General features: G+C 44.1%; 1 protein-coding gene and 1 long non-coding RNA gene across 21 annotated transcripts in view; one reads left to right on the top strand and one right to left on the bottom strand.

Annotated features, from left to right (window-relative positions):
• The window catches only part of Pde4d (phosphodiesterase 4D), a 1451136-nt gene that overhangs the window by 1392455 nt on the left and 31853 nt on the right, over positions 1 to 26828 (top strand). For 16 of the 19 annotated variants that reach the window (XM_016000210.3, XM_076552299.1, XM_076552298.1 and 13 more), the window contains one exon: positions 866 to 978. In XM_016000210.3, coding sequence (XP_015855696.1) covers positions 866 to 978 — 113 coding nt within the window. Of the gene's footprint in view, positions 1 to 648; positions 780 to 865; positions 979 to 23790; positions 24628 to 25511; positions 26578 to 26828 lie in introns of those variants that run through there. The other 3 variants (XM_076552304.1, XM_016000215.3, XM_016000214.3) reach the window with 3 other exon arrangements.
• On the bottom strand, positions 12770 to 25578 carry LOC121822762 (uncharacterized). Of its 2 annotated transcripts, XR_013044860.1 has the most exons (4): positions 25364 to 25578; positions 22085 to 22201; positions 13361 to 13498; positions 12770 to 13178 (listed from the first exon to the last, which is right to left on the bottom strand). It is a non-coding gene; the product is annotated as an uncharacterized LOC121822762 (long non-coding RNA). The 2 variants fall into 2 exon arrangements; XR_013044859.1 differs by having other exon boundaries at positions 12770 to 13498.

Raw genomic sequence — 26828 nt, 5'->3', positions numbered from 1 at the left:
GCGGGGACCCCGGGCGGCGGGTGGCGGGTGCTCCACGCCGGGTTTTCCTCGGCTCTGGTGCAGAGCAGCCCCACCAAAGCGCCGCACACACGCGCGGGCACGGCCGCGCCTCCCGGGCTGCGCTTCAAAGCCGAGGCGCCCGGCTGCCTCCGGGGCGATGCCGCGGCGAGGTGGTGGCGGGGCGGGCGACCCGGGCAGCCGATTGCAATTCGGAATCCTTTCGTAAGGAGTCGCGGGGGAGCCAGACAGCGCCGCGGGGCCGCGAGGGGCGCGAGGGGGAGTGTTCCCGGAAAGCCAGCATGGAGCGGCGCTGCGCCCGCCCGCCCGCGGACTTGAGCGACAAAACAGGAAACGGCGGCCGCGGCTGATTCATTCGCTTCGCGCGCGGGGCTCGGCGGGAGGCGGCGTGGAGCCGCGGCCGCGGGACGCGGACACCCGTGGACCGCTCGCCCGCCCGCCGGCCCGCCGGTGTGCGGAGCGTCCTCCCCACTCCACCTCTCCTGCGGGAGCGCGCCACCCCGGGCAGCATCCCAGCGCAGGGAACCCCGAGCTTGCGCCGTTGAGAATCCGCCCGCGTCCCCGTGCCAAAAGTTGGCCTGCAGCACTTTGCGCCCCTCCCTGGAGGCCGACCCGCGACGTCAAGCTGGAGCATCCTGGCCAGCCTGAGCCCGGCCCCGCCAGTCCAGCCTCAACCCCCTACGCGCCGCCGCCGCCGCCGGGCCCGGCAATATGAAGGAGCAGCCCTCATGTGCGGGCACCGGGCATCCGAGCATGGCGGGGTACGGCAGGATGGCCCCCTTTGAACTCGCTGGTGGCCCCGTGAAGCGCTTGAGAACTGAGTCCCCATTTCCCTGTCTCTTCGCAGAGGAGGCCTACCAGAAACTGGCCAGCGAGACCCTGGAGGAGCTGGACTGGTGTCTGGACCAGCTAGAGACCCTGCAGACCAGGCACTCCGTCAGTGAGATGGCCTCCAACAAGGTAAGCCCCTGCTCCGGTTCGGGTGTCAGTGACGCTGCTAGACTGCTGATTCCCACGCTGGGGAATCACCGATCCCTGTGGCCTGGGGAAACACAGAGAGAAATTTGTCATGCTTACTGCATGTTAGCTGTTCTGCTCCTTTGGAAGGAGGTTCCTCTTTGCATACCTCCCAGTGGGTAGATTAAACATTTTTACAACAGCAACTTTGACATAGTTCGAGCATCCCTAGAACGAAGGGTCCTTAGAGTGACACTTTGCCCTTGCAGCAGAAACCCAGTAGGGTCTGGTGGCGTTGCCCATTATTAAAGAGATTCCTGGTTGGAAAAAGAGTTGCAGGACTCCGAGGAGTCACTTAGGACGCCGCCGCCACTGACCTCGCTCAAACTCAGAGGAGTTCACTGAACTTGCAACCTTCGCTTCCATTTCTCTGGTTCTCAGGGTTACCTCGTAGGGATCCGGGCCTTTAAATGTTCTGCTCCCGGTATACATCCACAGAGGATATCAACAAAGTTCGAAGGGTCATTATGCTGTCTTTGTCTCCTTCCGTCTTGGAGACCAAATCCAGGTGTCTGAGGTCATTTAGTTACCAATAGGCTTCAGCTGTGCGTTTGTGCCGTATGTGCCAAGGTGCTGCTGCTCAGGGCAGTTAATGGAGTTTGGGGGCCTGAGAAGTAACCTTCAGCGCCATGCAACCTTAAAGTGGCCTAGGAGGTAAGGTGGAGTACTTTCAGAGTTGCATTTAGAACAACAACACAATCGTGTGCTTTATGTCTTTGGCCATGCAAAGACATAATTGAGATGATGTGGTTTTTAATGACTGGCTGGCTGGCTTAGGGGCCAAGGAAGGCTATGTATTTGATGCTCAGGGCCGGAAGAGTCCGTATGTAGTAGTTAGTTGTCTCACTAAGTTATTGCTGTAGGTTTGGACACCTATTTACAAGGTCAGGAGGATTGTGACATTTCACCCCCTCGTTACCTGCCTTTTGCTGAATGATGCTTTCTTTTTGTTCTGCTAGCTCTGTGTGTACTTCCTTTCCCACCTGCTTTATTCCCCACGCAGGTTTTATAAAAATGCCATAGCTTATCAGCCAGCCACTGGGTTGGTGTATTATAACGCCGTTCATTGAGATAGCATTGTTGTTGTAGTGAAAAGTGGTCTTAAACTGAAGGAGCTCCCGCCAAAGTATTAACCCCACTGACCCACTGGTATGTACCATCTTGATAATCAAATGTGCATTCTTGCTTCTCTCTCTCTCTCTCTCTCTCTCTCTCTCTCTCTCTCTCTCTCTCTCTCTCTCTCTCTCTCTCTTTGTGTCATCTGGGCCTTGTTTCTAAATTTGTCGTGGCTCTTCATTGGAATGACCAGTGACTGCTTTCTTACTGGGTCTGTAGCTACCTGCAAGCAGCGTTAAGGGCCATTGTTCTCATTTGACTAACAAATTCTTACTTCATAAAATATGAATCATTTTCTTTTAACAATTTGCTTTAGAAAGCAGAAGACATGTGCTGAATAGGAACAATGTCTTAAAATGCTGAGAGGGGCCATTCTCAGGAGGCTTGAGTTCTCACTCCTCTTGTGTGTACGGAGGAGCAGAAGGCAGATCAAAGTCTGAAAGCCCCTTGCCAAGACGCATGCATTTGCCTGTGTCTTAGTGTGACTTGACAACACTTTTCATGCACCTGAGCAGCTCCCTTCCTTAAAAATCCATATTCTTAATGTTGATACCAGCATTTGAGTTTAATAATTGATGTGAGATCGAACAATATCGTGACTTAAACTGTGAAGTGGCTTATGTCTGTATTTTAAGCTGAAAACTTTACATCCTAGTAATTGCTCAAAATAATACCTTTCTTTTACAGGCATCAAATTAGACAGGGCTTTGTCTAATCTTAGTCACAAAAGGTTTTCAAACTTTGTATTAACTGCTCCGGGATGTGCCAGAGGTGGGTTTATTTGGCTGAAGTGAGACATATGTAAAGTGAGAAAATACTTTTCAAAATGCATTCCGCTGCGCTTAAGCCTCAAGGTTGATAGATTATGGACATGATACATTTTATACTGACGTTGGCTCAGTTAGCTACTGCTTGGATTTTCAGTGTCGAAGCTATTCATTTCTGCGTAAACTCACTCATTTCTAAACTAGTGTTCCACTTGCATGGTCTTTCAGAGATGAGAAAGTTAGCCTAGGAAGAAAAAGTCCCTGGTAAAGGTTGTAAAGTTACCCTTCTGCTTAATAAACAAGGGCTGGAGTAAGCCACTTCTATCAAGCAATAAAGTAGGTTAGAACAACTTGTCAGCTGAGGGCTCTGAGTGACGTCCTGCCTTCAGTTCAATGTGAACAGCTTCCTTGAGACATCACTAATCAGAGTGAATCGGTGTGATAAGTACTTGCTGCTTAGTATATGTATATACACACACACACACACACACACACACACACACACACACACACACATACACACACACCCTATATTTTCAATGTATTCAGCTCATCTCCTTTGCCTTAAAAGCTCAGGACAGGTTTCTCCTCTGTGAAAGTTAAAATAAATTTTTTTCCATAATATATTAAAAGACACAATAATTCACTAATAACAAATCAAGATTTTTAAACTCATCATAGACGTGATTTATTAGGGCGTTGATTTGAGGGGTAGAAAGTGGGAAGCCTGGTCCTCAACCCTGCTAACAAATAATTCATATATTTAAAAGAGCTCAGGAAAAGAAATTGGAGTTAACGAGCAGTTGTAAAGTAACGTCTAACAGACAACTGGCCTTATTTTCTCCTTTGCTGTCATTGTACATAGGCTGGTTGATGGTACAGGGACAGGAATATGGTTGAATTTTTTTGGCCAGGGCCAGGGCTGACTGTAACACATGTGGGATGCTTGTACTGGGGGTGGGGGTGGGGGTAAGAGATTCCAGATGGCATTTAATTTGAGTGATTAAATCTACAGCATTTACCCTCATAAGCACAGTAATCTGCCTAAGATTTGTACAGATTGCCCCCGGAACCTCATTTCTACAATTGAGAGCAATTTTAGTGAGGCCTCAGAGCTTGGAGGTGGACAGACCTAGAAGTTCAGTCAGAAGTTTGTTCTTTGCTGGCTGAGTTCTTTAAAAAAAAAAAAGAAAAAGAAAAAAAAAAGTTAACATTTCTGAAGGTTCAATTTCCTTAGCATAATCTGGATAGAAAAATAATAATAATAATTTTGAAAGGTCAATGTAAGAGTCGGAGGCCAGATTTTCTTGAGCTCCTGTTTATCTGAAGTACTTGCTTTCACTAGTTTACTGCCCAAGAGTAATTTTTTTTTATTTTTGGTTGGCGTTTTTTTTTTTTTTTTATTAAGAAAAATTTTCATTCATTCCAAACACCAATCAAAGATCCCCCTCTTCCCTCATTATGTGCCCTCCAGCTTCCCCCCAACCCATCCCCCACCCCCCCTAACAGAAAGGCAAGGTTGGTTGGCATTTATGTGTCACAGATTTTTTGTAGTTTGAAGGTCTTTATGGCCCCTAGACCACTAGAACATTATGAAGTTCCATGTAGATGTTCAGGATTTTAATTTTCTTAAAGTCCATATTTAGAATTCCAGACCAAATGGGGCGCTTAGCTGTTCTACTGTGACTGAAAATGTAGACCCTTTTTAAAAAAATCTTCAGGACATACATAATATTATATGAGTTTGGGGCTATTTGCTGGGTTTTTGTTTGTTTGTTTGTTTTTTGTTTTTTCGAGACAGGGTTTCTCTGTGTAGCTTTGTGCCTTTTCCTGGAACTCACTTGGTAGTCCAGGCTGGCCTCGAACTCACAGAGATCCGCCTGGCTCTGCCTCCCGAGTGCTGGGATTAAAGGCGTGCGCCACCACTGCCCGGCTCAATTTGCTGTTCTTCTATACCAATTTTGCAAGGCTAAAATACTTTCAAATGCAGAATACTTTGATGATGTTCCTGGTCACCACCCCTCCTCCTGAAAGAGGTAAATTGAGCGGGGGAGAGTGTTTGTGGGAGAGCCGGACAGGGGTCCAGGTCCTCCACTGTGGAACTCTGTACCAAGCCTTTCATGACCTAATAAGGCACATTTTAGTGAGTCTCCCAAGTAAGGGCGGTGATATTTGTAGGAGAAAAATTAAATCATTTTGAAATCTCCCTAGAAGCTCTCAACCTAAAATTGTTACTTGTTTCTGCTTTCACATTTTGGGGGGCTCTTTGGCAGCTCCGCATCGCTGGAAACCACTGGGCTTCAAACTGAAGGTGGGTCTTGAAGTTGGGATTCGAGCATCCTTAAGGTTTTCCTGTGGTTCGTTTCTGAGGCACCCACGCCAGCTCTGCACACACCGTTAAGACTTCTTTGTGCATCTTAGTTTGTCTTTTTTTGGTCCATTTCTGGTCTGTTCTCTGCCTGGCATACAAATGAAGCTGCCTGGAGCAGGGTTGTTTTTTTTTTTTTCCTCAGCGACTTTCCCACTGGCTCCCCCTGCTGTCTTCTGTGTGCATAGCACAGGGGAGCCCTTGCTGTGACTGCCGATAACGGTTTTCTTCCGGCCCCGGGGATTCCAGGAAGGAAGACGGGATGGATGTGCATAGCTGTGGCTGAGTCTTAAGATACTCCGGCCCAGCACAAGTGTAAGATAACCCCGGGGGACTGAAATTCCGTTAAGAAGGACGCTAAGTTAGTTGGAAAAGGCATTTTCATTTGTAGAGTAAAAATAGGGACAGTTTTTTAAATCTTTAAACGTTAAAACATAGAAAAGAGGATTGCTTAGAGTTCATGTGTATGCCTTAAATACATAAATTTTAGGAGAAGAGCTCTTCTGTAGCTATAGAAACTCGGAACTTGGCTTCTTGGTGTTTTGAGTTTGGTGCCCTATTCTTCCAACTACTCAATAAAGGCCGACCGTGAAAGCTTCTATGTAGTTTCCATATAGATCCGCACAGTGAGTATAAAAGCTTTTGAATCCTTGTTTATGTCATCACAATTAGAAAAAAAATATGTTCCCTTGCTTTTGAGTGATAGTAGGGAAAAAGAAACACTTGTTTCACATGTTTGAAGTCTATGCACACGGGTGCATCTGTCCGTGCACGTGGGCGCACACTCTTTTGGAGCTGAGAGGACGAGCAGCAGTGATTTCCCCTGCCGTCATGTGAGTCCTGGGAGTCAGACTCAGAGGAGCAGGTTTGCTGATGAGTACCTTTACCTACCGGCCTGGAAACACGTCAGCAAAGAGTTTCACTTCATTGACTAGTATGGTCTTTGATTTTTAACTTAGCAAGACGCTAAGGGACCAAAAGGGGGAGGGGAGCCTACATTATCATCAGTTCAGTTCTTGTATCAGCGTTTGGGGTTGGTGAACTTGAACAAAACACCCCCCACTTTTATGTTTCAGTAGGTTAATCATTACTAGAAGAATGCTTTCAGTTATTACCTATCAGTTTGATTTCCAGGAAAATGGTGGCTTCTGTGGCAGAGTATTATGAACTATCCTCTCCTTTAAAAAAAAAATCAGAATGTAAGGCTTGGCTGAGATCAAACAGTTACAGATGAATCATATGACTTCTTTTCCCAAATAACAAGACCGGTAGACAATGCTTTGAAGCACCTGATGCTTCTGTGGCATGTGGGTATCAGTGATAGGAAGGCAGTTTCTTCACTAACAGTCAGTGGAGGAGCCGAGTTGTATTCTTTTTTTTTTTTTTTTTTTTTTGGATTTTCGAGACAGGGTTTCTCTGCGTAGCTTTGCGCCTTTCCTGGAGCTCACTTGGTAGCCCAGGCTGGCCTCGAACTCACAGAGATCCTCCTGGCTCTGCCTCCCGAGTGCTGGGATTAAAGGCGTGCGCCACCACCGCCCGGCCCGAGTTGTATTCTTAAAGAGCAGATGACTCTGCAGTGTCCACCAGGACATTGGTTAAACTGGACACGGCAGCTAATGTAATAATGAGTTTATGATCTTGCACTGTGGAAAATACCAAGCGTTTTCTTTTGTTATTGTTTAGTATTCTTGGCTTTTAAAACTGTTTTGCTGAACTTTCTATGTAAGGAAGATGAGTGACATTTATTCCCTGGCCCAGAGCACACACTATTAGTGCTTACAGCAGCTCTGTGGAGTGGAAAGAACATAGATGTTTGTCGTCAGAGGAGCTTGGTTTCAGATTCCAGCGCTGCTGTTTCCTACCTAATAATTTGGGCATCAAGCCTTGCCTTCCCAAAGCGCAGTGTCTTCATTTGTAAACATGAGTAGCAAGAAGAGAAATACGATTGAAAGGCTGGGCTAGGGATGTAGGTCACTTGGTAGGGCGCCGGCCTAGTATTCATGAAGCCCTGGGTTCAATCCCTTGTACTGCATAAACTGGGCTGCGTGGTACATGCCTGTAATCCTAGCATTCAGGAAGTAGACAGAAGCAACAGTAGGTCAAGGTCATCTGCCACTACATAGAGAGGTCAAGCCCAGCCTGTAATACAGGAGACACTAGGGGAGAGGTGTAGGGAGAGAAGGGGGATGGAGGGAGGGAAGAGAAAGGGAGGAAGAAAGGAGAGAGAACATAGGCTACAATGTACAGAAAGTCCAGCATAGTGCAGAGCACACCCTGGATGCTCCACAAATTGTATGTATCCACAGAAAGCGAGTTTAGGAGAATCTAGCATCGTATTCCTCCTGGTGTAGTACACTGTGTTATTTCTGTGCCGTGAGAAAGTATAGTCTAAGTTAGTGTTTCTCAAATTTTGTGCGTTTGTTTGTGTTTTGATGGCTGCTGTTAGATGTTGATTCATTCAAAGCAATTTCAAAAGGTAAATCCTCACCAGAATGTTCCATGTTAAGCAAAGGGAGCTGTATCCATCTACATTATGATTGATGTGTGACAAAGGATAAAACCTGCGCCCAAGGTCCACACATTTTTGCTCACTTGCAATGGACGCTGAGTGCTGTTATCTAACAGCAACTGAGACAATGTAGCAGTTTCGTTGCAATTAGAAGGGCCTGGGTTTAAACTGTAATTTTCCTTTTTTTTTTTTCCCCTGCCAATGTGATTTCTCTACTAGAGGGGAGAATGGCGGACTTCTGCAGCAGAGTTTCCTTCCTAGCTGCCCACTGCGCAGGCACAGTGGCCCCTGGATCTGTCTGGGCTGGATTCAGCCTCTGCCTTTTGCTGGTATAAATTGGATCACTTTGCCTCTGTGCCTCAGCCTCCTGGTCTGCTATAGCTGCGAGGATGATTTCATGAATGGTGGAGACAGAGTCAGGAACACTGCCAGTACTGATATCTTAGATCATTTATTTCTATCCATGAAAGAACATCGTTAGTCTTTTTTTGTGTGTGTGTGTGGAGGTGGTGGATTAGGGTGGAGGGGTCTGCTGCTATCCTGATTCCCGTCCTTCTGATGTGTCCACGGGTGGCTTGGCGATGCTGGAGCTAACCCAGGGGAATTACGTTTCCTTTTTCTCTTCTTTTCCCTCATAACCCCTACAAAGCTACAAAGCCAGTTCTTTGTTTTGTATGTCTGTTTTCAGGGAATTCACCTTTGTTTTTTTCCTGTAATTTGACAAATAGATCCAAACAAACTGACATGGGTTTGTATGTTGTTGTTTTGAGGTTTTTGTTGTTGTTGTTGCTTGTTTTTAGAATGTCTAAAATTCTGAGCTTTTTCTGGCCAAAAATGCATAAAGTCACAGCAAAGAATAGTCTCTCTAGTTTTCCCTATAAGTAAATGCATCTCTTATTCTTCTGAGTAACCTAGGCACACCACCTCTCGTTATGATCTAATGCACAAAAAGTATGTTTGGAGCATAGCCTTCTATCCCACCTTATAATATCACGGCCATCTGGTATACCACAAACATTTCCTTGTATCGTCAGCCGAAAGGAGTGACCAGTACCCATACCCCAGTGTCATGAGCACTCCCAGCACTGATGTCCTGATTTCTGATACCACATTACAATAAGAGGAATTGGGATTCCTTCAAGAAATAGCTGCTTCTAGAGAATCGGACAGGGAATAGACAAGAAGAGCCTGAGCATCTTGTGGTGCCAGAAAGTTAGGACGTGATCACACACACAGACCTCCCCTGATGAGGACATATCAGCCTGATGCAAGAGTACACCGAAAGAACACCCAGTGACCCGAGCTGGGACAATTTGAGCAAGAAAATGGGATATTAGGTTATGACCCAAATTATAAAACAATTACACACAACCCATATTGAGAAGAAGAAGTAGGAGGAAGAGGAGGAGAAAAGAAGAAGAAGAAGAAGAAGAAGAAGAAGAAGAAGAAGAAGAAGAAGAAGAAGAAGAAGAAGAAGAAGAGAAGGAGAAGGACAACAACAACGACAACAACAACAATAAAACTAACTGAACAAATGATGAGGGACGGGCATAGATGAACTTCCTACCCAGAGCACTCCAAGTCACTTTTGTGGGTACTGTACCCACAAGAAGGGAAGGCTTAATTCTCCCTGCCCTGAAATATGGGCTCTGCACAGTAATTTCTTTCCACGTGGTACAGTACGAAGTAGGAGTGTCGGGGGCTTACCTCTGTAGTGAGAATACTAAAACACTGCCTTAGCCCGTTATCAAGGTCAACATTGGCAGTTGTAAGCTGTACTGAGCATATATCCTTGATACGATCTGATACAAATGGCACTTTGCGTCTGTCATTCTCATACTGGCTGGGCTTCTGGGACAGAAAAGGGACCTGTCCTAAAAAGCTAAGGAAACCCCAGCAGTGAGTGCATTTGAAATCACTGCAGCAGCATTGGCCCACTAATTGTGACTGGTGTGAAATGTTAGAATAAGGGAAACTCAGTGTGGAGTGTATGGGAGTTCTTTCCTGTCCTTATAAGTTTTCTGTAAGTAAACATGTTCTAAAACAACATGCTTAAAAACCTTTAGCCAGCCTCTTAGGCATATCTGAAATGCTACCTCATTTAGAAGCTTTTTCCACCCAGACCCCCCTCTCTAGCCCCTGGCTCTCCTAATTGGATGTAAGGTCCTTTTCTGATTTTTGCAAATATATGATTTTCCTAACTCTTAGCATAGTTTATCGTTGTTTTGTTTTGGTGACGAGGCATCCTATAGTGAATGGATTTCTCCAACACTCAGTGCACCCTTGTGTCACATAAAGTGATACTTAGCATGTGATATTGGTTATGGCAAATGTCATTTCTCACTCTGGATTGGAGATTTGAGAGTCTGAGGCTTGGAATTCCTGCTTTTGTGAACATGGTTTTCTTTCATGATTAGAACGCTGAGCTGGCTCTTCTCACTAGGAGCCTTGGTCCTGCTGATAGATACTGGCTTTTCAGAAAAATGAAAGAAAAAAAACAAAAAAACCAGTCATGCTGAGTGGCAGTGGCGCATGCCTTTAATCCCAGCACTCAGGAGGCAGAGCTAGGTGGATTTCTGTGCATTCGAGGCCAGCCTGGTCTACAGATCGAGATCCAGGACAGGCACCAAAACTACACAGAGAAACCCTGTGTCAAAAAACCCAAAACAACAGCAACAACAAAAAGCCAGGCACATAACACAAATTAACACAATGTAACACAATTTAGCAAATTCTGGATTAGTCTTACCTTGATTAGATTAAAATTTTAATTATGCATAGGCAAAATCGCCGAGGTCGTGAGCATGGCTTCTCTTTGTTGACTTCTAGGACTATTTTACCAGTAGCGTTCTCACCATCAGTCTGTTCCAACTGAGAAGGGAGAATTTGAATGTTTTCCCTGCTAGCCTGTGAAAACACGATGTGCGTTTTGAACCGTGCCTGTTGGATGGCGTTCTGTGAAGTTTCGCCCAGTGTGCTTCGGTTCTCCTCCGTGGTCCCCTGAGTGGCATCCCCCAGCTCTTACGGCTGGCAACAGTGTGCTGTGCAGATGTAGGCACCATAATAGGAAGCACTTTGTCCTGTCATCAACAGGTCTGGAGTAGAGAAAGCACGGTTGTGATAGGGGTGTATCCACAGCAACCAGGCAAAGATGCAGCTGCCATATTGGGATACATTCAGGCCAATGGATGTGCATACACTTCCTCCCTTTCAGGAAGTTGGCTGGGCCCTCTCAAGACCACTGTGTCCGTTTACAGCAGTGCTCTGGTTGCTTTGTTTTAGATTTCAAGATGAAAAATACATCATAAAGAAGTATGCCTCAAAATATTTTGATGGTGGTGTATCAAAGTAGTTTTCTTTTATTAATTTCTTTTTTAATTTTCCCTAACCACTCGATCCAAAATAATTACAAACAATAGATACTTACTTCCCTGCAGTGGAAAAGCAAATATTTGATCATACAAAAAAAAATTCTTTTTAAGGAATTAAGTTACACTGAATTACACATATTTTAAAAATAAATCGCATTTCTTAATAAGTAATTACTTACACCTTATAGCAACTCCAATGTTTAGAAAAGAAATACATTCTTTGACCAGAAACAATTCTCTTTTATATTGGCTAGATTTTTTTTTTTTTCAAATTTGGGGAGAAAATGAATCATCTAACCATGGTGGGCTTTGTAGCAAAATTTAACATTAGTCTCCAATTTGGAGAGGCTTTTGGTTTTTAATAAAGAATACTTATTAGTATTTGCAGATGCATTGGTATCACTTTATTTGTGAGAAAACCTCATTTCACAAAAGAGTAAGCTATAATTCTGTTGAAAGAATAAAAATTAAGATAATTTGGAGTGTTTTAATTCACAGAATAATTATTGGTTAGTCCCTTCCTTTCTTTGGCTGAGGGCCAAGCCTTGTGTAAGCTTAGTTTTTGTTTTTATTTTTATTTTTTTTTAATATTTCAAGTCAACTTCAAAAATCAGGGATAAAATGAAAAGGATTAATATCATCTTCAGTGTAACCTTTGACTTTCTAGTCTCTGTCTTCATAATTTTATGTTCTCAGTGTAGACCCTTAGTTCCACACCAGGGTGAGTAGAAACGGGTTTTGAGAAATCATAAAGAAGCTTCTGGAAATAGACTTGTCTCGTTACTCCTCCTCATGAAAAGATGAGTTTACCTGGGAGATGGTATTGGACCCAGAGCTCAGGTATTCCATGCTGTTGTTAGTGGTTGAAGGGCGCAGAGAGGACCAGTCGAAGACCTGACCGTGCAGAGTAAGACACAGTACTGTTCCATTCATGAAGAGTCAGGTCCAATGCGGACATGACTTCCTGCTGTTTCCTCTTCCGGTCACTCATTTAAACATTGTCCATTTGGTACATCTGACTCCCACTGGAGCTAGTTAGAAAACCCTAGCACGGTATCTTACCACCTAACGGGGGCCACCTTTTGTGTGTGTTTTCTCATACCTCCACCTGGAATTGGTAGTGTAGTCCTAGAAGCAAGGCACTGTATGTCAGAACGCCCTCTACCATCAATCACGGATGGATGGAGAGAGAGAGGAGGAGGCGTGTTCTCAGGCTATGTTTTCCAAGCACATGCAAACATTTAATTAATTATTTAATTTACTCGTCTATTTAGTGAGGGACTAGATTCCAAAATAGGAATAGCAGTATCAGCAAACGCTGATGCCCAGGAGGGAACCCTCTAGTTACTAAAGGATTGTAGATGTCTAGAGTCGAGTACATCTCGTTCTGCCAGGCTCCTTTTCCAAGTCCTGTCAGATGGGAGTGAAAGCACCCCAGGCTCAGGCTCACAGGAAAAGTGTGATGTAAGACAGCCTGTGAGGCTAGAAGGTGACCTAGACGGAGGAGGCCACTTTTTAACAGGACGCTGATCTTTATGCGTGGGCATTGGATAGGACATTGTAACTAAAGCTTGAGTTGCCGAGTTGGCCGAGAGTTTCGGGCTTTGAGTGGGATGAAGCTTTATTGACAGTGGGGGTTGTAGCATCAGGCAAAGCATAAATTCAGGAAAGGTGTAAACAGGCTTAGGATTTTAAAATTAGCCTATAACTGTAAGTTGGCTTGGAGGTGGTGGTTGTTATTGTTGTTGTTGTTGTTTTCCAGTAGGGACAAAATGAGATAGGGATATGGATTCATGAATGGGGGTAAATCATGAAAACTGAAGAAAAGTAGGATAGAGTAGAGAACTTACTGTAGAGTGTGAAGGAGGGAGGCGTAACGGGAGCAACTGGAGCTGACCTGGGGTCAAAACTCTCTTTGGCTAGAGGCAAACTGATCAGTTGGTGTCCCTGCCCTGTCTCCAGCCTCAGGGCTCCTGTGGTAAAACGCGCTTATCATGAGCCATTGGGACAGCCTGGAAGGAAAAAAAGAAATCCCAGACAGGTCAGCCAAAGGGTGCAAACGTCTAAGGGAGGGCAGTCAGTTGTGGATGTGGGAGGAGGGGCAGGGCAGACTGGAGAGTGAGATTTCTGGCCATGGTGTATCTCACGAGGCTCGGTCTCTTTAGCGCTGCAAGCTTGCTGTCACCTCCTTCACCTGTGACCTCCTTGAGTCATGGCCCAGTAGCAGCATGGGTAGGTTGCTCAATCCAACTCCTGGGCCGTCCCCTGAGGAACATGTTGCTGGGGAGTGAAGGGTGGAAGTTGAAGAGGCGTAGGCATGGCAGGGAGCAAGCTGTAAAAGGAGGGAGTAAACTGTGTCCACATACGTACGGTGGGTCCTGGTAATTGGTCATAAGTTGCCATTAGATGCTAGAAGAGTGCAATGGGACAGAGGAGCCAACTTTTCTCTCCATTCTGATGTCCCCTAAATTCTGAGGAGCAATTCCACAACTGTGTAGAAATCCACCCCATACTAGAGAGGTGACCTTGGATAATTCCATTATTTCCATCTCTCTGGGCCCATTTTCTATGTCAGTCAGCACGAAGGTAACCCACCCCACAGGACCCCTGTCAAAAAGAAGCAAAACTTACGTAAAGCACCACGTGTGCCGCCCGCCCACAGAGGCACCATGGACTATCTTTAGTAGGGATGGGACTGCAACTATTTTTAAACTTAAAAGGTCAACTTTATATGCTGCTGTATAGGTAACCCGTTGCAACTGGAGCTTGAGTCAACAGGCGTGGGGAGAGCTTACAGGGTGCCTTTGAAATCCTGATACCCAGTCACAGTGATTTATGGGGCCTCGCTTGCTTGCATATGTGGTGCTCACCCAGTTTGTTTACTTTAGTTTTAGGTCGGTAACCTAGCACCCTGCGATAGCATATTTTTAATTTAAACTGACCAGTTAACTCTGGTCACTCGGAGATTAGATGTATGAAGGCAATCACAGGGAAGGGGGATGTGTAGATTTTTCACCCTGTTGTCTCAGAGTTGGCCCGTTTCTTGGGCTTTGACTTGCCCTCACTGTGGAGGACTTCCAAGGTTCTTGAGTCTGTGAACTATTGAGCCTGTGGTTAACGAGGTACCAGAGATCAATCAAGATGCTGGGTGTCTCCTCCTGGTCCAAGTAGACAAGACCTGGAGGTCGGCCCTTTAATCTTTGCACCGATTAGAGATGACAATCCAGCCGAGAAACGGGAGTGGAAGAGATGACCTTGAACCGGGTGCCAGCTCAGTGATGAGGTTTTAGTCATGAGTCTGACACTGGCCATGGCCAGCGACAAGAAATTCCCTAGTGGTGCAGTTGTTACAGGGGTTGAAAGTGAGTCACTCACTGCTTAGGTGACTGATCCACTTGCCACTTCATGTCAGCCACTTTGCAGAGAACTCAAACGTGGGATTCTTATTCCAAGTCTCCTGTTTTGTTTTGTTTTTTTTTCTCTTTAATTGCAAAAAATCTTTAGAGGCGAAAGCAATTTGTGGAATTGCCCAGTTTACCCAATTCATTTTGCTGGTGTAGAAAAGTTAAGGTGGTCCAGGACAAACCAGTCTGGTGTTACTTGTCAAGGCTTTTTATCTTGAAGTGAATACAAACTGATGCTAGATCTGACATTGACTTGGGTCTTTATCAACATCTTTTTTAAGTGACATTTTGCATTTGATGTGTCTTTGTTATTTGGGATCATTAATCACCACTCTTTGAATCAGTGGACTACTTTTGTGGGTAAAAAAAAAAATCATTAGTAGGGATTGGTTATGTTTTATACCTCATGACTGCTGACACCACATATAGTTTTTAGTTTTTCGGTGAGATTGTTTTAGCCCTGATCTTAGGGACCATCTGATTGTTCCAAGGTTCTTGTGTGAAAAATGAGAATTTTTTTTTGTGTGTGTGTGAGTACTTATATGCAAACACATAGATAGCTACCAGAACATGCAGACATACCATGGAAAAATATAGATAGCCACAGGAGCAAGTCATTGTGTGTTAACGAGCAATAGACAACTTAATCTCCTTGTAGAAACGTTCAAAGAGCATTCATGCAATCCAGAGAAGCAGAATGATTGGGCCGCATCCCAGAATTAGTACTACTGAAGCTTGATCTGAGCATGGAGGGATTATGTAGGTGGTAATGAGTGTAGAGGTATGTTCCAGTGGTCAGACAGGGCAGGCTAGAATGGAGCATGCTTGCAGATTTCGTGGTATTGGGTTTCTGTGAAGGTGAGAGGTTAATGGTTCTTCTGGAAGCAAAAGGCTGACTGAAAGAGAGAATCCAGCTATAGGACCAGAGGGCAGGCACAAGAGCTGTAGATTTGCCAGAACCATGCTGTCCTAGTTGCTAGTCTAAGCCACTTGTGACCCCCGGGAGCCCTGAGGAACCCTCACATTTGATTATAAGGGACACAGCAACAGTGATTTCAGAAGGTACCTCAGGAGGCAGGGTACAGTTTGGGTCATCTTGAGGGGAAAGGACCCCAACAAGTAGACTCAAAGAACTAAGCCGTAAAGTGATAAGGACTTGGAAGAGGTTGAAATTGACATGGAAGGTGGGTGAAGGTGGCAAGACACAGAAAACAAGGCAGAAGAGGCTGCAGCCAGAGAGGTGGAATTCTCAACCCAGTGACATGGCGATAATTCAGTGTTTCGGAAGAAAAGGCAATAGTGAGTGGGAGATCCTGGACAATTTCTCAGTTGAATCTGTAGACATGAAATTGAGGTGAGGTCATATGTCCACATGGAAGTAACTGGCCTATCTTCAGTAGTCAGGACAAGATTAAGAAAACAAACGATAGGACTGGAGAGGTGACTCTGGAGTTAAGAGCACTTCCTGCTCTTCTGCAGGACCTGGTTCGATTCCCAGCACTCATGTCAGGCAGTTCACAGCCACCTGTAACTCCAGCTTCAGGGAATCCAAGGACTGGCCTCCTCAGGCATAGGCTTACATGCATGCACACGCTCATGCACCCCCTCCCCCCAACACACACATACACAATACAAAGAAATGAATAAGACAAATAGGAAGCCCTTACTCACTACTGATGGAAGTGCATACTGGCAACCATTATAGAAATGGAGGATCCTCACAAGCTAGAAATAGATCTGGCAGTCTACCCAGCTTTACCACTCCTGGACTTAGACCTGAAGACTCTGAATCCTTCTACAGAGATTTGCTCATCTATGTTGATTGCACTACTCACAATGGCTTGGAGATAAAATCATCCCGGATTCCTTCCTATCGACTGATGGATGAATAATGAAATATGGTACATATACACAATCAATTTTAGTTTTATGATGCTTCACTATGAGTTTGGGAAGACAATTATGTGAATGATCAGAACTGATTATTCTGGATGCCATCTGCTTGATTTATTTTCTTAGTGTCCCAGATGGAAGTTTATATGTTCTAATTAACATATGTGCTACCCTTGCTGTGAGGGGCAAGTGACAACCAAAGCTATAATTGCGTGTGTTCAGCCACTGATCACTGTTCACAAGGCTTGCAGTGTTTTCACGTTAACGATAGGGGGCAGTACTCCCTCCTGTTGCAGCTTCTAGAACGAATCCTTGAGCTATGGTTTGTCTTTATTTGCTGTGTCCTGGCATCAAATCAGTTTTAAGGGACATAGAAAGAGCTCCCTTTAAAGAATGCTGCTAGTCGAATATCCTAATATACTCTAGTCAGGTGCAATGGACCCATACAGCAGGAGGACATGTCCAAGGGAGGCAGTCTACCACTTATAAGGACTTTAGTCTGTTGTAGTCCTGTCTGGGAATTTGCATTTATCAGCTCAGAACATTCTGAGAAGTGGTCCCAGAACAGTGGAGATCTCAAGTGCTTTCTTAGTTGCTGTTGGTAGTTTCAGTGGTTTGCAGAGAAACCATTTCTTGCACACATTATTGGGTAGACATCATTGCTGGGGTCTGAATACCCTTCAGATCCAGTTGTTTCTCATGTTATGGAAATGGTTGTAACCAGTCTTTCTCTGTACCACCAGCTCCCAAATAACAACATGGAGACTTATTGTTAATGAGAAAGCTCGGCCTTAGCTTAGGCTTGTCACACTAGATGTTATAATTTAAATTAACCCATCTGTTTTAATCTACGTTCTGTAGTGTGGCTCGTTATCTCGCCTCCCCATACTGCTCATACTGCTTCCTCTGCATCTGGCTGGTGACTCGCCCTTCTTCTTCCCAGAGTTCTCTCTCTTCCCTGAAGTCCTGCCTATACCTTCTGCCTAGCTATTGCCCATTTGTCTTTTTGCTACACCAACCACAGCATTACATTTTCACCCAGTGTACAAATGTCCCGCAACAAATGAGTCTGCTGGATAATAAAGCTTAACTGTTGAACTCTGGCACCTGCTTCATACACAATGCTAGATCACCTGTGTTAGCTCTCGATTTTTTCTCCTGATAGTACGGAGCCCTTCAATAACACACTGCATAAAATCATATGAGGGCCTCTGAAGTACCCTGTGATTCATACCATTGAATGCCTCATAGTTCTCAATGTTGCAAACTTTGAACATCCCATTGTTAAACTATGTTTTCTTTTGTTGTTGAGATCCCGCCACCGTTATTGTTTTAGATGATGTCTTACCCAAGACTGACCTGCAGCTTACTATGTAACGCAGGCTGGCCTCAAACTCATCACAGTCCTCCAGCGTACGCATATCAGATGCTGGAATTACAGGCTTGAATCACCATGCCTCACTCCCATTTTTACACTACTTCTAATTTCATTGTCGCCTCCCCTTACATCTTCATTCTTGAAAGATTTAAATAGCACACTACTTAATGAAGATGTTGTTCTTGGCGAATGCCAGATTCTAATTCTGATTATTTTTGTACGATCTTGAGTGAGGGGTGACTCAGGCTTTCGAGTTCCTACTCAGCTGTGAAGTGGGATTTTAAAACAACCCATTATCTATCCATGCCCTCTCTGCTGGACTACTCTAAGACACTATGAGAAGTTTGGAAAGAAGTGATGAATCTACTGTAGTGAGGTGCCTTTGGAGTCTGAAGGTGGCTGCCTATTCAGAACTCAGTTCTCTGGCAGCCTCCCTAGTCCAGAACTCTAGAAGAATGTGGAAGTAGAGAGGGGGAAGGGATCAAAGATCTTAATTGGCTAAAAAGCACATGGGATCATCGTATAATTAAATATGGCTGCACTTGACTCAGGACTCTTCTTCTTCTTCTTCTTCTTCTTCTTCTTCTTCTTCTTCTTCTTCTTCTTCTTCTTCTTCTTCTTCTTCTTCTTCTTCTTCTCCTTCTCCTTCTCCTTCTCCTTCTCTTCTTCTCCTTCTCCTTCTCTTCTTCTCCTTCTCCTCCTCCTCCCCCTCCCCCTCCCCCTTCTTTCCTTTCCCCTTCCCCTTCCCCTTCCCCTTCCCCTTCTCCTTCCCCTTCCCCTTCCCCTCCTCCTCCTCCTCCGCCTTTCTCCTCCTCCTCCTCCTCCTCCTCCCTCTCCTGCAAAGCCTCCCACCACGACCCCCTCCATCTTAGTTCTGGCAGTATTCAAGCAGGCACTGAGCAAGCCCGGTGTCTATAGGTAGTCTTTACTCCTAGTGTTCACCTGTGAAGTCATGGCTGCTCTCTCTCAGGAGCTTCTTTTCTTGCACCCGTTTGAACAGCTTATAAATGTAAACCACATCGTATTTAAAGCATAAATCATAGCGTGTCTCCGCCTACCCTTCCAGCCATGTCTCTGTGCGCTCTCGAAGGCTGAGAGGTCTCGCACAGTCTTATTCTGCAGAGTGGATTCTGAATCAAATTTTCTTTCCTTTTTAAAATTTTTAATTTAAAAATTAAATTAAATTTAAATTTTTGTGTGTCACTTTGAGTGAGTCACTCCTCACTCAAGATCACACAAAAATTAATTGATACATAAAGCTAAAAATTGTACATATTAATAGGACTCCATCATGGGACATTCCAAAACACGCATACATTATGAAATCCTTACATCAGGTGAAATATACCTATTTGGCACTTCCTTGTGGTGAAAACATTCAGTATCCTTTCTTCTGGGTTTCTGAAATATACGGATTATTCCCCTGAGGCACACTCCATTATTCCGTAGGGCACACCAGAACTCCTGCTCCCATCTGACCATACCCCCGGGTATGTGTCAGCCAGCCTTCCCCATCCCTCCTTCCTCCCCTCTCTCCCTAGCCTTTGTATGGTCCACATTGTCTGTCACGTCACTACTTCTCAGTTGGTAGACAGGTTATGCACGCACCTTCTGACCCTCACTCAGTGGTTGGCTCTTTCTAGGTAGCTGGGTCCCTTCTCAGCTCCCATCTTAGCCTGTGGGAATTTTCCTGATTTTGGTTTTCACTCTCTTGTCATTTATTCATTTATTTGGCCTGGTGCTTTATTGGTTTTCTGCCGCTTGGTAGCTGTTTAACAAATACCTGGCAAAGATAAGGGAATGACCGTTCTAAAAATGCTTTGCGCCCAGTGCTGGAAGTCTGTTGCTTTTACAGGAATTTTCTATGAAACTTCAGTGCTGTGGTTCATTTCTAATAACAAGGGTTCAAGAGTCAAGTCAGTTTGGAAAATGTTATGCTAAATTAAATAAATAAATAAGGTTCTGTAGTACAGTTCTCGTACAGTAACATAGCACAGCTTTTGACACTGTTAATGTATATCATCTCCATCAAGGTTGGTGTTGTGTCAAAGGAATCAGTTTGTAGTGGGGATCATCTGAAAAGTGTCTTATTAGACTGATGTTCTTTACATTATATTCTGAGAAATTCTGCCTTAGACTACAAAAGCCATCTTTACAGTAGAGGAGAAAGGGTTGTGTGCTAAGGAGAGGAGGCAGATTTTCACTGACTCTAAAGAGGACAGAGCAATGAGTAGAGGGCTTCAGAAGCTGAAGGTTTTGAGAATGCTTGGTTTTGTTCACCAAGCTCTATCCACCATGTTGGAATTTCTTCCTTCCAGCAGGTCTAGAACTTTGGACTGAGGTGGACACGCAGTAAACATTTTTTTTTTTTTTTTTTGGTCTTTTCAATGATGAGTGCATAAAAGTGGCCTGGGATCTCATCATTATGTGTTGATTTTGTTAATTAGTTGGAATAGTTTGTTGTTTGTTTTGGTGCTATCTGTAGCATTTGCTGTGTATAAAATTCTGTCATCTTGCCATGTGACAGCTTGACCTCCTCATTCAGACTTAGAAGCAAAGAGGCTTCATTTATGTGAGGCTTTGAGATAGGATAACAACATAGTTGACTAAATAGTTATGAGCATACAAGACTGGCTATATGAATCCAAGCTGTATCAATGACTGCAGAATGCTGTATGTAATAGTGCTGTGGATGTCGCTCTGTATAAATAAAGTGCTGGTTGGCCAGTAGCCAGGCAGGCAGTATAGGTGGCACAAGGGGAGAGGAGAATTCTGGGAAGTGAAAGGCAGAGGCAGAGACACTGCCAGCCGCCGCCAGCCACCGCCATGAGATGTTAAGATACCTACCAGTAAGCCATGAGCCACGTGGCAACTTATAGACTAGTAGAAACGGGTTAATTTAAGATATAAGAACAGATAGCAAGAAGCCTGCTGCGGCCATACAGTTTATAAATAATATAAGTGTCTGTGTGTTTATTTTATAAGTGGGCTGTTGGATACTGGCGCTTGGCAGGACCCGGAGAGAAAACTCTAGCTAAATAATAGTTACTTCTCTTGGTGTGAAGGAAGGAAGGCTTTATTTGGCTTCTTGTCCCAGAAGGATCAGAGTCCAATATGGTAGAACAGAAGCATTGTGGGTAGAGCAGGAAAACAGAGGGCTCACATCTTGAACCACAGCAGGAAGCAGAGAGAGAATGGGAAGAGTGGATGGCTTTTAAACCGTAAGCCTGCCCCCCAGTTACATTCTTCCTCCAGCAAGGCCATACCTCCTAAACATGCCCAAGCAGCACTGCCAATGAGGACCTCATAATCAAACTTCTGAGCCTATGGGGGGGGGGGGCATCTCATTCAAACTACTGCATGTGTTTATGTGTGGTTAGTTAGTTAATCCACTTAGCAAAGAAATACAAATCTAGCCATCAACTCAGGTTCATGTTAATTCAGTTGCAGGAACTGCTCAACAGAAATAAGTCAGTGTTTTTCTGTTTTAAATTTAAAGCAGTTTGGGTGAAAATTTCCAACCATGTTAGTAAAAAGATTAGTCTTGAGTGTTTCAGATGGCCACTTAGTTTTAAATCTCCACGATACTCTCCAGAGAAGATACCATTTCGGAAATGGTACATTTGAGTTCTCTGGGCCTCTGTAATGTCGTGTTATTCTTTTTCCCTACCCAAAACCCACCGTTTTCAAAGTTTGTGATGCAATCTGCCCCTCAGAGCTGTTTAAGTCAAACTCACGTAATTTAGCACTAGAGGGCGCCAAATACAAATAGATGTCGTGAATTTCGGCGTGGTCAGACACTCCTAATAGCATTTTTCAAGAAAAAGTTTTTGTAATGTAAAAGCGAATTGTAAATTATGTAATTTGAAGGACTTATTATAAATGAATTCTGGATGACTACTGACTGACTCCCTCCAAAACTAGTTCAAGGTACTTGGAAACAAATAGAGACTGAATTCAGAGACCCTAGTTTGCTATAACTATTTATATCTGAATTTCAGCTTCACCTCAAAATTCTGTCTGAAGAATTCAGTAATCAGACTTTCGTCTATTAATCCAATATAAGCAGTACAGGATATGTAAGCACCTACTTTATATTGGCTTGATTGTTGGCTACTAAAAGCTTTCCTTTCTTTCAATTTAAGTAGAAAGGTATACAATGAATATAGATTGATTGTAGGATTAAATATTTTCCATCTCCATGAGTGATACATAATAACATATTATTTCTAGGAAAAATTACCTTAGTCTGGCGTTCTCTTAAGAGTCAACACACCCATTCGTGAGTATTTCAAGCACAATGATGATGGATACAGCTCAGACTTGATGATGGTCACAGGCCTTTCATACAGTCTCTAGGCTAAATAAAGAACAAAGTCCAAAGTGCTGTTTTCATATTAGCATACATTAGTTGCACATATTAGTGGAGTTCTGTGGCACATTTCCACGTGTACATCCAGCTTGTACTCACACATCACTCTTTACCCACATCGTTTTTCCCAAACCCATCTCAACCCCTATTTTAAGTCAGCCTTTGCCTTGTCCACGTGTGATAGACACCTACAGTACTGTCCGGTGTGTGTGTGTGTGTGTGTGTGTGTGTGTGTAGGGGGCCTCCTGAGGTAGACCGCTCTAAAACCAGGCAGTCGGAGATCAGATCCCAGCCCTGCTGCCTCCTGGCTGTGTGGCGGTTCATGACCCAGGTGTGTTGCACATCGGTTTCATCTTTCATGTCCCATCTCACGGGGTGTTTCCTATCCTGCCCGTGGTGTAAGGTCACAGTTGCCTGTGTGTGTTGAGGTCAGATGCTCCTGGCTGCAAGCAGCTGAAAGCTCCCCTGCTTGGCAACTGGAACGTGTGCATGTTTTTCTGTGGATTCTGTCTTCCCTCTCCTCGTCCCTCCCTTTTCCATCTCTCCTCTTCCATAGAGTCCGCTCAGACTTCCTCAGCCCCTCCTTCGTGTTGGCCCTGTGGCACATTCCAACAGCTAGGTGAAAGCTGTAAGGCTTCCCATGACCGGGTGGCCCCTGCAGTCACACAGTGTCACTGGGTTACACAGGGCAGCTCAGACTCACTGTAGAGCTGTCTCTGCAGATGAGCTGCCACAGTAAGCACTCTCCAAGTTAGGATTGGATACTAAAGCAAGGCTTCTTAAACTCTCCTCACTCAACGACCCTCTTGCCTGGGAAATTCTCATGTGACCCTAGGCATGTGGGTATATAAAATAAATACATCGGTCCAACACTTAACTGATAATAAGTCACCAAGAGCTGTGTTTTAAAATAATTCTTTGCTGTGCTTATAGTTTTTACCATTCATTAAAGACTAAATAAATTTACTCGCCGAGGAGATGGATATGCTTGTTTAATTTTATATACAGGATTAAATTGTGGCAGAATATTTGGTACTGTAGGATGCAAAGTAGCTTCCATGTTGTTCAGAGTTGATCAACATTTTTATTTTGTAATCATCAATGCTATAACAATATCCCTGTGCATAAAATACAGAGTACACAATGGCAGATATGTGATTAGGAACTATTCAAAAAATATGTAAATTCTGTTTTAATCTTAGCAACCCACAATTTGTTGAAAGATTTAAAAAACAAAGCCACTCAAGTCAGCAACTCAAATCGCAATTTCTAAATCAAACATTCTAACAATCCAATCCAAAGATATACTACTTTGATACTTAGCTTGCCAAAGAATGAGAGAAAAATATCGTGTTTTTCTTTCTGTAATTATGTTAATTGTGTATAGAGTAAAAGTGCCGCAATTCCTGACATACAGTAGGATCTCATTTGAGCCAAAATGTTCCCAGCATTGCTCTTTGCTGTTACTTGGCAAGATCTCATGCACAGTGCGGTGTGTATGCATGCTCTGTGCTCAGAACCAAGGTTCTATGAAGTCACACTAGACAACACAGGCGAGACCAGAAACACCTCAGATTCACTGTGCATTTGATTTCAAATTAATTTAAGGTCGTCATGTGTTCAGAAACCTTGCACTGTTGTAACTTCTGTGACCTTGCGTTCACTCTCCCGTGGGCTTCTGACTCACAGTTTAAGAAGCGGGTCACTAAAGGGTTTGAAGTTAGAGTTCGTGTTCTGTGTATCCGGGTAAAGTTGGGGAAATGCATTTTTTTCCTCCAGCTCTCACTGTATATGGAATTGAGGGATGTGGTGTGTGCTGACACCAAAGCCTCTTCCTGCTTCTCTAAAGATTAGGATTAACATGGTTGGAGTGGAAATGAGAAGGTGCAGACTGGATGCAGTGGCGTTTTATAGAAGGCAGGGCTTGGTCACAGTGTTGTGTGGATGAGGGGGGTACTGTGCTAGAAGGGGAGGCACATCCCAGGGTTACTCAAGGATTCAGTTGGATGATTTACACGAAACACCTGATAGCGTGTGACTCACACGAGACACCTACTGAATGGACAGAAAGAGTCACAGATTTCATCCGAGGCACTGGAAGAAACATGGGTCCAGTGACTGCAGCTGGAGTAGTTATACGAACTACTTTAAATAGAAAAACGGTTCACGGTTTTGTAAAAGCTCCAGGTGACTGACTGGCAGGGCATTTGAAATGGGAGAGTATGGTGAATTTGGAAACACGGTACTAAAGTTCAGGTGAGAAGTAGTCACGGGCGAGTGTAGGACGGAAACAGCGCGCGTGGAGCTCGGGATTGAAGCTTTCATAGAAGGGGAAGCCATGGTGAGAGCACAGAGAAAGCCAGAGCAGTGGAGGCAGTGGAGCACGTCATCGAATAAGGCAGGACATGTCAGAGGTAAGAGAAATGGAGGACAAGAAGGGGAGGTGTTCTGGTGGGCTGTTTGGGTGGAGTATTGGGGTTGAGGGCTTAGAAGAATTTAGGGAGTGAACACAAAGTTGTGGAGTGGCTGAGAACCCCAGCGGCAAAGAGGTAAAGGTACTTTCCCACCATTACCCCGGGACGGGTTTCACAACCCCCACCTTAAAACCGCCGAGTACAGAACCCTACACAGGCTCTATTCTTCTCTGAGTTATGTAAAATTGTAACAATTTTATAAATAAGGCACAGTAAAAAGAAAATAGACAAATATGCACTAGAAGGCTAGCAATGGTCTACTATCATCAGCGTTATTAAAAATGTATGAATGCTTCTGAAATCTTCCATTGAACATTTTCAGTGTACCATTGACTTAGGGGATTATAGAAAGGGACATTGGAGAACTACTGTGCTAGGCACGTGTCCCAGTGAAAACACTCTAAGGCAGACCTGAGAAAGAAAGCTCCACGGTGACCATGTCAGGGAGTCACAGAAGCCCAGGGCATTAAACGGAGACAAGCATAGATGCCTTATACAGAAGTTTGTACTAAAATAAGAGATGTGTGTTTCTCTCACTTCCCATCCACAAGACCTCTTTGGGATAAAAGTTGTATAGAATAAAATGCCATGTCAGATGGAGTAGAAAAGATTGGCTTTCCCAAAAGAATGTTAAGTTCTTTTTCTAGCCCTCCTGATAAAAGGTGTGGTTACTCACCATTTCAATTCTGAATTCCTAAAAGCTGTTCAGTCCTTTCTCAACTTCATGTGGAAACAAGAAAAAAAAAAAATCTCCCTCTGATCAACATCTAGAAACCGAAATCAATATGCACAACTGTATTCTTTATCCACACAGAGAAATGAATTTTCAGTTGCCTCCCTCCCCCTCCCCTACTCAGATTTGTATTTTAGATTTTGTGTGATGTAGAATGTGGCCATAGAACAATAAGAACAAAGGATGCTGAAGGCAGCCTCCCCAAGGAGAAGGGATGCGTTCTCTTTTGTGAAGTCTGGACCTGTGGCATTTCATAATTTCTGTGCTTGTGTGTTGAGCAGGGGAGGAAGCTAAGCTGTCTTCATCACCAGGGAAGCCACGTGTGTGGGACTTGAGATGGGGGCAATGTAAATGCGTAGAGAAATCTGAGATTATTAGAATCCGCAGACAGCGCCACACGGACTGGCAACGTTTATTTAAGCAGCAAGTACAGATATAGAAGTTTTGCGGTCCTTATCCATCCCTGTGAGAGGGAAGCCCCATTCATCTTTTCACAGGCAGCCTCCACGTAGCTGCAGGGAGACCTTTATTAAATGGCGTTCACCGTGTGGGGAGGAAAGCCTCTTTCCCCAGGGGCTCACCTCCGGAACCAATCACAAAGCAGCCTGAGCCGCATCCATGCCCCCAGCCCTCATAGATCGTGGTTGGAATGCGATTGGTGCATAGTTGGTTCTATGGGCGGGGTTTCGTGCCTCTCTTCCCGGCTTCCCCCGCAGTTCCTTATTTGGTAGCTTTTGACAGAACTAGTCTTTCTTGCAGCTAAGCATCTTGACATACATTATTCATTAAGCCCTGGAGCTCGGGAGAGAAAGATGCAGACCCTTAGCTCTTTAGCTGGCCATTCATCATATGGATATTCCTTATTCAGAATAGTTGCTGAATTTTGTTCCATTCTGGAGTTTTACAAATGGCATGTATTTAATGGGAAGACGCTGGCTGAAAGGGATCATAATACGATGCTTTCTTATTTATACTTAATTACTAAAAATCTTTAAATCCCCACACGCTGATTGGTTTGTGGAGATTGTTAAAAATCAAGGTTCAAAGAGATACACGTTTTAGAACTTGCTGACATATATACACATATATAGACACATAATCTATCAAACATGCCTGAAGCAAACTATTTATTGTCAGTGTCTTGGGGCTACATAAAGGTAAGATTTATTTTGCTGTTATAACTGATTACTCTGATTGCATAAATGGTGGGTTTTAGCAAATTGAAATGGTGTCTGAGCAATTTTACACTCTTTCCTTAAATATGAACTAGGAAAGAAGTGTTTTTGTTGCGGAAGATAGGATTGTATAACTGAGTGTCAGGTGTAGTTTGCGTACTAAGATAGCTTTTGAATGTGCACTGGTTCTTTTGTTTCTCCTGTGTAGATTTGGGTTATGCTATAAAATAGCA

Source organism: Peromyscus maniculatus, chromosome 15 (assembly GCF_049852395.1).
Source record: "Peromyscus maniculatus bairdii isolate BWxNUB_F1_BW_parent chromosome 15, HU_Pman_BW_mat_3.1, whole genome shotgun sequence".
Classification (NCBI taxonomy): Eukaryota; Metazoa; Chordata; class Mammalia; order Rodentia; family Cricetidae; genus Peromyscus; species Peromyscus maniculatus.
Note: the sequence above shows the minus strand (reverse complement) of the source record. Positions and strands in the feature narration are given on the sequence as shown.